Source organism: Schistocerca nitens, chromosome 1 (assembly GCF_023898315.1).
Source record: "Schistocerca nitens isolate TAMUIC-IGC-003100 chromosome 1, iqSchNite1.1, whole genome shotgun sequence".
NCBI classification, from domain to species: Eukaryota; Metazoa; Arthropoda; class Insecta; order Orthoptera; family Acrididae; genus Schistocerca; species Schistocerca nitens.
The window spans coordinates 776,886,666-776,899,408 of NC_064614.1; the positions used below are offsets into that span (position 1 = coordinate 776,886,666).

The following is a 12,743-nucleotide window of genomic DNA, read 5'->3' on the forward strand; positions in this document are numbered from 1 at the left end:
ATCAACAAAAGCAAAACAAGGATAATGGAAAGTAGTTGAATTGTATCAGGTGATGCTGAAGGAAGCTGATTAGGAAATGAGATACTGAAAGTAGTAAATGACTGACTTTTCGGGCAGCAAAATAACTCATGGTAATCAAAGTAGAAAGGATATAAAATGTAGACTGGCAAAGGCAAGGAGAGCTTTTCTAAAAAAGAGAAATTGGTTAACACCAAATATAGATTTAAATGACAGGAAGTCTTTTACTGAAAGTATTTGTATGGAATGTAACCATGTATGGGAGAGAAACATGGACGATAAATAGTTTGGACAAGAAGAGAATAGAAGTTTCTAAAGTGTGGTGCTTCAGAAGAATGCTGAAGATTAGATGAGTAGACCACGTAACTAATGAGCAGGTACTGAATCAAACTGGGGAGAAGAGGAATTTGTGGCACAACTTGACTATAAGAAGGGTTCAGTTGGCAGGACATGTTCTGAGGCATCAAGGGATCACCAATTTAGTATTGGAGGACACCGTTGAGGGTACAAATCGTAGAGGGAGACCAAGAGATGAATACACCAAGCAGATTCAGAAGGATGTAGGGTTCAGTAGTTACTTGTAGATTAAGAACCTTGCACAGGACAGAGTAGCATGGAGATCTGCATCAAACCAATCTTTGCACTGAAGACCACAACAAGTAATATATACACAAAGTCTGTTGAAATGGCTCCATGTGTTCCACAGTCCTGCTTACTCATCACAACTTTCCCACTTCCATGCTCAGAAACACTACTGCTTGGGTACCTTACAACCAGATCAACTGCTACTTGGCTTGCCGTCAGATGAGTATAAAGTTTGGTTGAAATTACTACACGTATTCCAGAGTTATCCTGGAAACATGTGTGCACTCCCCCACCCGCCCTTATGCGCATGGCCACGCACAAAGATGATGTGACTTACCGAACGAAAGTGCTGGCAGGTCGATAGACACACAAACAAACACAAACATGCACACAAAATTCAAACTTTCGCAACAAACTATTGCCTCATCAGGAAAGAGGGAAGGAGAGGGAAAGACGAAAGGATGTGGGTTTTAAGGGAGATGGTAAGGAGTCATTCCAATCCCGGGAGCGGAAAGACTTACCTTGGGGGGAAAAAAGGGGGTATACACTCGCGCGCGCGCGCGCGCGCACACACACACACACACACACACACACACACACACACACACACATATCCATCCGCACATACAAAGACACAAGCAGACAATTGTAAAGGCAAAGAGTTTGGGCAGAGATGTCAGGCGAGGCGGAAGTACAGAGGCAAAGAGAGGGAAACATTCCACGCGGGAAAAATATATCTAAAAACAAAGATGATGAGACTTACCAAACAAAAGCGCTGGCAGGTCGATAGACCAACTGACCTGCCTACACTGTGATGCATTCTATGTGGGAATGACCAGCAACAAACTGTCCATTCGCATGAATGGACACAGGCAGACAGTGTTTGTTGGTAATGAGGATCACCCTGTGGCTAAACGTGCCTTGGTGCACGGCCAGCACATCTTGGCACAGTGTTACACCGTCCGGGTTATCTGGATACTTCCCACCAACACCAACCTACCCGAACTCCGGAGATGGGAACTTGCTCTTCAATATATCCTCTCTTCCCGTTACCCACCAGGCCTCAATCTCCGCTAATTTCAAGTTGCCGCCACTCATACCTCACCTGTCATTCAACATCATCTTTGCCTCTTCACTTCCACCTCGACTGACATCTCTGCCCAAACTCTTTGTCTTTAAATATGTCTGCTTGTGTCTGTATATGTGTGGATGGATATGTGTGTGTGTGCGCGAGTGTATACCCGTCCTTTTCCCCCCCTAAGGTAAGTCTTTCCGCTCCCGGGATTGGAATGACTCCGTACCCTCTCCCTTAAAACCCACTTCCTTTCGTCTTTCCCTCTCCTTCCCTCTTTCCTGACGAAGCAACCGTTTGTTGCGAAAGCTAGAATTTTGTGTGTGTGTTTGTGTGTCTATCGACCTGCCAGCGCTTTCGTTTCCTTTACTGTTGTGAAAGAGCAGTTACAGCTGTGAGCCAAGGACTCATTACTTTGTAGAATGTGTGGTTTTACAGTATCTCAAAATAGAAAATTTGTATCATTGGGAATGACCATGACATTCATAGCTACCTTTGCAGCGTAGTTCTACAACATTACCTGCAGATAGCAAGCATATCTGTTCCGGTCACAATATGTTTCTCACACAACATTCTGATTTGCTCATACTCATTATCTTCTGCTTGTGTACCAGATGGAGAACCCTGAAACAATTACTATAGTCATCCATCAGATTATATAAGAAACATAAAATTTAGTTTTTTTGAAGAGTAAGAAGTAACAGAACTTTTATGTAATGGAAGTCTTGTCTTCATAGTGAGTGATTAATTTTATATACACTATGTGATAAAGAGGAAAAACAATCACTTTACGATAGTCTCCATTTTTTTTTAATTTTATAGAAAGAAAGCAATGAAAACACTGTTTTCCAAAAGTATTTGAGTTGCAGTAGTAGAAGGGAATAGCTTGAACACAATGGAATTTAAGTAGATAGTTATGGAAGTAAAAATGAACAACAACAATCAACTAGTTCTGAAAACTGGAACTTGTTTTAGGCTGCTTATTGCCATTAAAATTTACAAGAATATGAATAGTATATGTAATCATTAAAGATTTAGAGAAAGCTTTTGACAACATTGACTAGGAATACACCCTTTCAAATGCTGCAGACAGCAGGGAGCAAAAATGAATCTGGAAGTTGCAAAGAAACCCAACTATAGTTACAAGAGTCAAAGGGCATGAAGGGGAAGAAGTAGGTGCAAAGAGAGAGTGACTATGTTGTAGCCTATCCCTCATGATATTCAATCTCTATATTACCAAGCAGTAAGAGAAACAAAGAGGAAATTTGGTAGGACTTAGGGTGAATAAGTAAGAACTTCAAAATTTGGGAATAATATTGTAATGCTGTCAGAACATACAAAGGACATTGATGATTGGCTGAACAGAATGTTTTAAGTCTTTAAGAGAGTTTAGCAGATGAATATCAACAAAAGCAAAATAAGGGCAAAGAAACGCACTCAAGTTAAATCGGGTGACAGTGATAGAATTACATTAGAAATTGCACAATAGAAGTAGCCTGCATGTTTTGCTATTTGGGTAGTAAATAAAGTGATAATGACCAAAATAGAGAGGGTATAAAACGCAGATTTTAATAGCAATAACACTATTTCTGGGAAAAATACACTCCTGGAAATGGAAAAAAGAACACATTGACACCGGTGTGTCAGACCCACCATACTTGCTCCGGACACTGCGAGAGGGCTGTACAAGCAATGATCACACGCACGGCACAGCGGACACACCAGGAACCGCGGTGTTGGCCGTCGAATGGCGCTAGCTGCGCAGCATTTGTGCACCGCCGCCGTCAGTGTCAGCCAGTTTGCCGTGGCATACGGAGCTCCATCGCAGTCTTTAACACTGGTAGCATGCCGCGACAGCGTGGACGTGAACCGTATGTGCAGTTGACGGACTTTGAGCGAGGGCGTATAGTGGGCATGCGGGAGGCCGGGTGGACGTACCGCCGAATTGCTCAACAAGTGGGGCGTGAGGTCTCCACAGTACATCGATGTTGTCGCCAGTGGTCGGCGGAAGGTGCACGTGCCCGTCGACCTGGGACCGGACCGCAGCGACGCACGGATGCACGCCAAGACCGTAGGATCCTACGCAGTGCCGTAGGGGACCGCACCGCCACTTACCAGCAAATTAGGGACACTGTTGTTCCTGGGGTATCGGCAAGGACCATTCGCAACCGTCTCCATGAAGCTGGGCTACGGTCCCGCACACCGTTAGGCCGTCTTCCGCTCACGCCCCAACATCGTGCAGCCCGCCTCCAGTGGTGTCGCGACAGGCGTGAATGGAGGGACGAATGGAGACGTGTCGTCTTCAGCGATGAGAGTCGCTTCTGCCTTGGTGCCAATGATGGTCGTATGCGTGTTTGGCGCCGTGCAGGTGAGCGCCACAATCAGGACTGCATACGACCGAGGCACACAGGGCCAACACCCGGCATCATGGTGTGGGGAGCGATCTCCTACACTGGCCGTACACCACTGGTGATCATCTAGGGGACACTGAATAGTGCACGGTACATCCAAACCGTCATCGAACCCATCGTTGTACCATTCCTAGACCGGCAAGGGAACTTGCTGCTCCAACAGGACAATGCACGTCCGCATGTATCCCGTGCCACCCAACGTGCTCTAGAAGGTGTAAGTCAACTACCCTGGCCAGCAAGATCTCCGGATCTGTCCCCCATTGAGCATGTTTGGGACTGGATGAAGCGTCGTCTCACGCGGTCTGCACGTCCATCACGAACGCTGGTCCAACTGAGGCGCCAGGTGGAAATGGCATGGCAAGCCGTTCCACAGGACTACATCCAGCATCTCTACGATCGCCTCCATGGGAGAATAGCAGCCTGCATTGCTGCGAAAGGTGGATATACACTGTACTAGTGCTGACATTGTGCATGCTCTGTTGCCTGTGTCTATGTGCCTGTGGTTCTGTCAGTGTGATCATGTGATGTATCTGACCCCAGGAATGTGTCAATAAAGTTTCCCCTTCCTGGGACAATGAATTCACGGTGTTCTTATTTCAATTTCCCGGAGTGTATTTACACTGAATATAAATCTATATAGCAGAAATTTTTCTGACTGTATTGTATGTAATGCAGCCATGTACGCAAGTGAAACACGGAAAATAAATATTTTAGACAAGGAGAGAAAAGAAACTTTTGAAATTAGGTGTTACACAAGAATGCTGATCATTAGACGGGTGGATTGAATAACTAATGACAAGCTTCTGCACCAAATTACAGAAAAATTTTTTAGCACAACTTGACTACAAGGAAAAATTGGTTGACAGGACATATCCTGAGGCATCGAGGAATTGTTGTCCATTAATGGAAGGAAGTCTGGAGGGTAAAACTTGCCCAGAGAGATTGAAGCTTGAATACAGTAAACAAGGGTACCACAGCACTGACATTCTATTAATGGGACATTAACAAAAGCACAACAACTTTAGTAAAACATTCTGTTCAATAACCTCACATACCTCTCGTGATTTTGAAGTGTCACTAGCTTTCGACTTCCTTTTGTTCTTTGTTGCTATTTTTCTCAGTTTGATGTAAACATATTCTTCCAAATGAATCATGTGTCTCAAACATATATGACCCACAACAAACAAGAAACGTGAGAGAACTTCTGCAGGATATTTGCCAGACTCTGAACCTACAGGCAGAAAAAAAGTATGATTAACAATAAAATGCAATGTTAATGGCAAAGCCTGAATCGAAAGGTTAAACTTCACATATTTCACAAGCAAAGGAATGAGTCATGAAAATGGGAGTAATCTGAATATTTCCAACTGTTGCAAATAGAGAACTGATCTTTAAAAAACCCATTTTTATTTATTCTGCCAATAAATTTGATTTTAGTGAGGCTCCAACAGATCCATCTATATCTACATCAACGTGATTACTCTGCTATTCACAATAAAGTGCCTGGCAGAGGATTCAATGAATCACCTTCAAGCTGTCTCTCTACCAATTTGCTCTTGAACAGCGCGTGGGAAAAATGAGCACTTAAATTTTTCTGTGCAAGCCCTGATTTTTCTTATTTTATTCCTCCAACAGAATGTTCTCGCAGTTGGAGGAGAAAACTGGTGATTGAAATTTCATAAGAAGATCCCGTCGCAACAAAAACACCTTTGTTTTAATGATTGGCACTCAAATTCACGTATCATGTCTGTGGCACTATCTCCCCTATTTCGCGATAATACAAAACAAGCTGCCCTTCTCTGAACTTTTTCAATGTCATCCGTCAGTCCCACCTGATGCGGACCCGACACCACACAGCAGTACTCCAGAATAGGACTGATGTATGTGGTGTAAGCAGTCTCTTTAGTAGGCCTGTTGCACCTTCTAAGTATTCTGCCAACGAATTGCGCTCTTTGGGTTTGTGCTACCTACAAAATTATCTATGTGATCGTTCAAATTTAGGTTATTTGTGATTGTAATTCCTCAGTATTTCGTTGAATTTACAGCCCTCTGATTTGAGTGACTTATCACTTAATTGAAATACAGAGGATTTCTTTTAGTACTCATACAAATAACTTCACACTTTTCTTTATTCAGGGTCAATTGCCACTTTTCACACCATACAGATATCTTATCTAAATCATTTTGCTATTTATGTTGCTCATCTGATGACTTCACAAGACACTAAATGACAGCATCATCTGCAAACAATCTAAGAGAGCAACTCATATCGTTTCCTATGTCGTTAATATAGACCAGGAACAATAAAGGGCCTATAACACATCCTTAGGAAACACTGGATATTACTTCTGTTTTACTCTATGACTTTCTGTCAATTACTACAAACTGTGATCTTTCTGATAGGAAATCACGAACCCAGTCGTACAACTGAGGCGATATTCCATAGGCATGCAGTTTGGTTAGAAGACGCTTGGGAGGAATGGTGTTGAAAGCCTTCTGGAAATCTAAAAATATGGAATCAATCTGACATCCCCTCTTGATAGCACTCATTACTTCACGAGTATAAAGAGCTAGTTGTGTTTCACAAGAACAATATTTTCTGAATCCGTGCTGATTGTATGTCAATAAATTGTTTTCTTTGAGGTAATTCATAATGTTTGAACACAGTATATGTTCCAAAACCCTACTGCAAATTGACATTAGTAATATGGGCCTGTAATTCAGCGAATTACTCCGATTTCCCTTTTTGGGGATTGGTGTGAGTAATTTTCCAGTCTTTAGGTACTGGTTTTGTGTTTGAATGAGCGGCTGTATATAATTGCTAAATAAGGATTTATCGTATCAGCATACTGTGAAAGGATCTGACTGGTATGCAATCTGGACCGGAGGCCTTGCCTTTATTAGGTGATTTAAGCTGCTTTGCTACACTGAGGATATCTACTTCTATGTTTCTCATTTGGTAGTTGTTCTTGATTGGAATTCAGGAATATTTACTTATCTTCTTTTGTGAAGGAATTTCGAAAAATCATGTTTAATAACTCTGCTTTAGTGGCACTGTCATCAGTGACTTCACCGTTGTTATCGCGCAGTGACGGTATTGATTGTGTCTCACCACTGGTGCGCATTTTGTGCGACCAGAATCTCTTTGGTCTTCTGCCAGATTCTGAGACAGAGTTTTGTTGTGGATATTATTATAAGCCTCTTGCATTGAAATATGCGCTATCTTTTGAACTTCTGCAGAACTTTGCCAATCTTGGGGATTTTGCATTCTTTTAAATTTGGAGTGCTTTCTTCGTTGCTTCTGCAACAGCAATTTGACCCTGTTTTGCGTACCATGGGGAATCAATACCATCACTTATTAATTTATGTGGTATTGCTGTTGACACTCTCTCTATGAAATCATTCACATCTTTTCTATGCTTACATGATCAGAATGGAAGTAGTGGAGGTCGTTTCTTAAAAAGGCGTCAAGAGTATTTTTATTGGATTTTTTAAAAGGATAGTAAATAGATAGTATACCATGACTATTTCATTTCTTGGGCGAGTAATAATTTAAACTGACTCTTTTAAGACACACCAAATCTAGAAGAAAGAAACTTGGATGTATGAATGTCATAATTATGATTTTAACAACCTCTTTTACTAGCATATGGTTCCCTATAATGAAAATTATATCAGCTTTTAAGTGTTGTGGAAGGTAAAATCTTTTTATGGTTTAAACTGCCAGATGACATCAATTATTGATTAAAAAATCTTTCTGAAACTTTTATTCTAATGATTTTGTACTGTACTATTACTCAGTACATAAATCTTCCACACAACACACATTCAACTCCAATGTAAAATATTTCTGCAGTTCCAAAGAACCTTATCTGAAAATTTTCCTTTGTAATATATTTTTACTGGAATGGTGGCTGGGGTTGGGGTAACAATTTTTTTATACAGCAGTGTTTCTTTCAGCTTATGAAAAGCAGTAGGAATGATTGATTACGTTTCCCTCGTTTAAACAACACACAAGTTATTCTCATAATGTGATTGGATACATAAAAAAATCTATTTCACCAAGCAACAGCAGAACACACATAACACACATAACTTTGTGAGCCTTTGGAACCAGGGGCTCATTCTTGTGGCAGAAGAGATGCAGGGGAAGGAAGAGGGGTGAAGGGAAAAGAGTGGTGAGGTTTAGGAAATGGGGAGAGTTTGGATAAGTCACCCAGATCCTTGGGTCAAGGGATAGTGCCATTTATTTGCACCAGATCTTAATATTACACTGTGCTACAGCTGCCAGAAAAAGTGCTATGGAAATGTAGTTCTTAAATTTTCCTGCAAAATGCTCACAACAGAGATCACTGATATTTTAAGACTATTAAAAATGTACACAGGAAAGTGTTACCCGAGTCCTTATTTAGATTACAATTCTGAAGCTGCTCTGATAAACTGATCACCAATGATTCCATTTCAGCAACTGGTTTCATGGACAACTACAAAAGAAAGAGACAAATCAGAAGTCGTGAAGAGACAAGTTACAGGAAAAGATTGTATGATCAGCAGGAAAAAAAAAGCGAAAAAAGTGTGAGTGGATGGGAAGTGTGAGAAGACAATTTTTGTACCTGGTATATTAATTCAATAGCAGCTTCAGCCATGACCACATAATTTGGACAGTCCTTCTTTGGGAATCCTTCACGCAATATGTTACAAAGATTTGAGAACATCACATGATCCTCTGGTAACCTAAAGAAATTCAGGGAAGCAGGTATTAACAAAACCAAACAATGTATTATTTTCTGGTAATAGGCCAGTTCTCCAATGGCCTTCTTATGTAAGAGTGAAACATCAGATTTTACAAATGGAAAGGATTCTGTAATAACTTCCTGACATATTTAAATTTAAACAGTAAGTGAAAATAATAACCAAGACAGATGATGAGTATCTACTTTAAAAGCTTCAATTTATTTAAAAAACAGAGTAAAGGAATAGCATTGTTCTAGCAAGCACACAAAAATATTAGTTTAAAACAATAATAAAAAAAATGGCAACTCTACTTTTTGGAGAATTTAAGTAGCTCTTTGCATCAGCAGTTTTTATCATTCCACTCCAAAAATAAGTCACTTTCTCCTTTATTGTAAGGCGCAAATACTGTGCATTATGATTGTAAAAATTAAGTACCTATAGTGTTTAACGATTTTCTGTGTTCTTCTATCAAATGCCTGGGTAAAATAAATAGAAACAATCTGAATATTCATTTTTCTTTTAAAATACAGAATCAGATATGAATTCACTCAAATTCAGGATTTATTACATTCTTTTACTATTCAATATGAGGGTGACTCAACAAAAAGTTCCAAAGAAGCTAAGTATATGTATCATCAAACGCAAAACAGACTTGGGGATATAAATTCTAGCATCCCATAAACCTCTCCTTCATTTTTGGAAGGAATAGTTTTCTTCACAGGTGGGAAGAAAAAACACCCAAAGAAGTTACTGACACCCAGTATAAACTACTTTGAAAATAGTGTTTGAGAGGGCATTTTTAAGCCAAAAGTAAAACTTATATGACAAATATTGAACTAGATGATAAGATGTCAACTAATTAATTTTCAGTTACGGTTTTGAAAGTGAAACTGTGTAGAACATTAATAAAATTTAACTATGAATATTTTAATGTTTTCCATAAATCAAGAGAAAAGCACAATGAAAGCTGTTTGTGCTTGTTATTTAGATACCTGTTTGTGACATTTTTCTGCAAGAGCTAAGCAGCTTTCAAGGTCACAGGGGAAAATAAACTTCCATCACAACAATATTGTGTCGATTCAGCTTTCGAAAGACAATGTGGTAACAAGTGACACACAGGGCGTACCATTACAAGAAAGCTTAGTGTGCTTGTAATGGTTCCCATGGGTACAGGACTCAAGATTGGTAGTTGTGAGCATTTTGCACACAGTATACGAATTATACAGAAGAATGATGACATAGTGAACACATCTGGTGTACGTTATGAATAACCAGATCATTGCTGCAGATCAGTGGTCAACAACTGGAGCAAGGTGGGCTGGGAGTTAAATTATGCCTGTACTATCATTTCACAAATGTGGCATTACAGTAGTGAATGGCAATACACTCAATGTGGACTATATACCACAACCTGGAGTATCATTGTGGCTTAAGAGCGTGAACAGGCTTAGCTAGTGCAGCAGCTTCATTGGCTAGTGACTTTATGGCAGCCTTTGGTTCGTGTATCTCATTTTGAATTCCAAGAGTTTGTTCTGTGTACTTGTCAACCTACCAAATACATTACTTACTCACAGAGGCAGTAAGTGGCTCAGTGAATGTAGTATCTTGTCCAGCAAGAGTGCCCAAAAAGAAGTGAAGTAATGTTTTGTTTCTAAGTGGATTGCAGTTCAGCTTAAGATTGAGTCTCACTGTGTTCATCTGGTGCTCCCTTAGGACACAACACAACTCTGATAATATTGTGGAAAAGGACCACCATTGCAGTGCCAGTGTTATTATCCGTTGTAGAATCATCTTAGGAGCATGAACACCACTGGATTTGTTTCCTATTTGTACGATAGCTGCGGAGTATAGAAGAGCTATTCAGAAAGTCGCAAAATGGAAACAACAGTGAAAAGCTGATGAAGCTTTGAACAGACGTATTGGGCAGTGTGCCTGTCAATCATATGTGCACAGTGAGCAAGTAAAGATGCCGCCAATTATGGGTGCTGGCTGCAGTTTCACCTCATTTCATGCAACTTCATCTACATACTTGTCAGGCAGTTCCTTTTTCATGACAAGTCTCTTCCGCACATGGCAGTGGCAATGAGGATGATACTGCTGTGTTTTTGACGGGAAATGTTTCAACACCCACCATATAGCCTGGACTTGGCTCCCTCTGATGTTCATCTCTGCTCACACGAACCAATGGGTATGAAGACAACATTTTGGCGCAGACAACGAAGTGTAGAAAAGAATAGGAAAGCACATGACTAGGGTATTGAAAAGTTCATTCAAAGCTACAACAAATGTCTAAGTCAGAGTGGCAACTATGTAGAGATGTAGCTGGAAACTTTTCGATTTTCATTGTGGTTTCCCCTTCGTGACTGATCAGACCTCACTTTCTGAAAAGCCCTTGTAGGTATGAGACCCTGCATTGGTATGTGCATCTTTTTGTTTGGTGAATGTGACCCTCCATTTTATCCGATGAATGATAATATCTGACGACAAAGGGATAACCCAGTAAGAAAATATCTGCAACATGAGCATACCATGCATCTAGAACCATCGGAAAGCTTCCTGGACTTCTTTAAAAAAAAAAAACGATCTTAGGTTGAACGACTGTATCTCTCAAACAGCAACAAGTCATTGTTTACTTCTAGGTGTTTGTCTCTCAGTGGGAGATTTTACTGCAACACAGGCTGGTCGACTTTATTCATGGCATGAATAGTCATCAGGCATCTGGTATTGTCAAATGAGGTGATTTATTAATTTTATGCTGTGTTCTTATGTTGTTAAATCTAAACCAATCAGTTAACTCAGTACAAGTGGAGGAAGAGTTTATAACTGGCGTGACTTTGTACTCTGCCAGATGGCAAAAATTATCAAACTCCCGAGCAGCCTTGTGGAAAATTACAAGTGGAAATGTTTTTTGCTATTGAAGGAACGATTGGGGACAGCCATCGACTCAAATGGGCACAACTTTGTATGTGAATACTGCTACCTGAACATATTGGGGAAACATGTTGCAAAGGTATAATTTCTTTAGTATCGGACATTGTGCACGACATAATCAGTTGGAGCACAAGTACATGACTGCAATGAACTGCTTATCAACAAGCTATAGGGTGATCAAATTATTTTAAATTTGTACACTTTAAGTACATAGGTCAATATTAAAAAACAGCCAGGCACTAATAAGCTATGACAGATCAGAACATCGAAGGTAAATTACACGACAACTTTCAATGCTGATAAGGGCTTACAAAAAGGGAAGACGGGTTGTTCAGTCCAGCTCAACAGAATAAAACAGGAACTACTATAACATAAAATATGACCTGTCAGTAAACTAAAAGAGGAGGGGATGTGATACACTTGTTACCATACATCTCTCCTGTTCACCATGTGTTTTTTTCATTCTCTGAAAGTAACATTCAGGAACAAAGATGACTGGGATGTATTTATGTGCTAATTCAAATTAAAGTCCATTCAATTAATACACAATTATGATGACAATATTAATATTACTACACTTAATTGTGTTCAAGTGTTGTTAATTTAAAGTGAAATTCACGGAATTTATAATAATTATAGTGATAATATTAGTATTACTACAATTTATGTTCCAGTATCAATCCTATTCTTTATTAGACTAAATATCTTGATACTTACTTTTATTAGGACTCGTGGTCTTCCTGTACAATGTTTCACATAATGTTTTATTTTTCAAAATGCGCAAAATTGACTTAACACCATTATGCCATAAACCCCTTGAAATATAAGTGCCTACTCAAAGACAACTGGTAACTGTCACCTTTAAGCATTTCATTTCTTTTGCTCTGATTTATCCTCCATGGTTTTCTCCTGTCGTATCTTCTTGCAAAAATTTCATCTCTATTTAAAAAACTGGAGTACACAAGAGGTCTGTGTGCGTCCCTGACTGGAAG

At 39.8% G+C, this 12,743-nt stretch overlaps 1 protein-coding gene across 1 annotated transcript in view; it reads right to left on the reverse strand.

The window, feature by feature from the left end:
- The window catches only part of LOC126261751 (condensin complex subunit 1), a 207,456-nt gene that overhangs the window by 28,174 nt on the left and 166,539 nt on the right, over window positions 1-12,743 (reverse strand). Inside the window, exons 16-19 of the mRNA XM_049958566.1 lie at window positions 8,700-8,820; window positions 8,483-8,570; window positions 5,142-5,317; window positions 2,196-2,299 (exon numbers count right to left, since the gene is read on the reverse strand). Of these exons, the coding sequence (XP_049814523.1) occupies window positions 2,196-2,299; window positions 5,142-5,317; window positions 8,483-8,570; window positions 8,700-8,820 (489 nt within the window). The remainder of the gene's footprint in view (window positions 1-2,195; window positions 2,300-5,141; window positions 5,318-8,482; window positions 8,571-8,699; window positions 8,821-12,743) is intronic.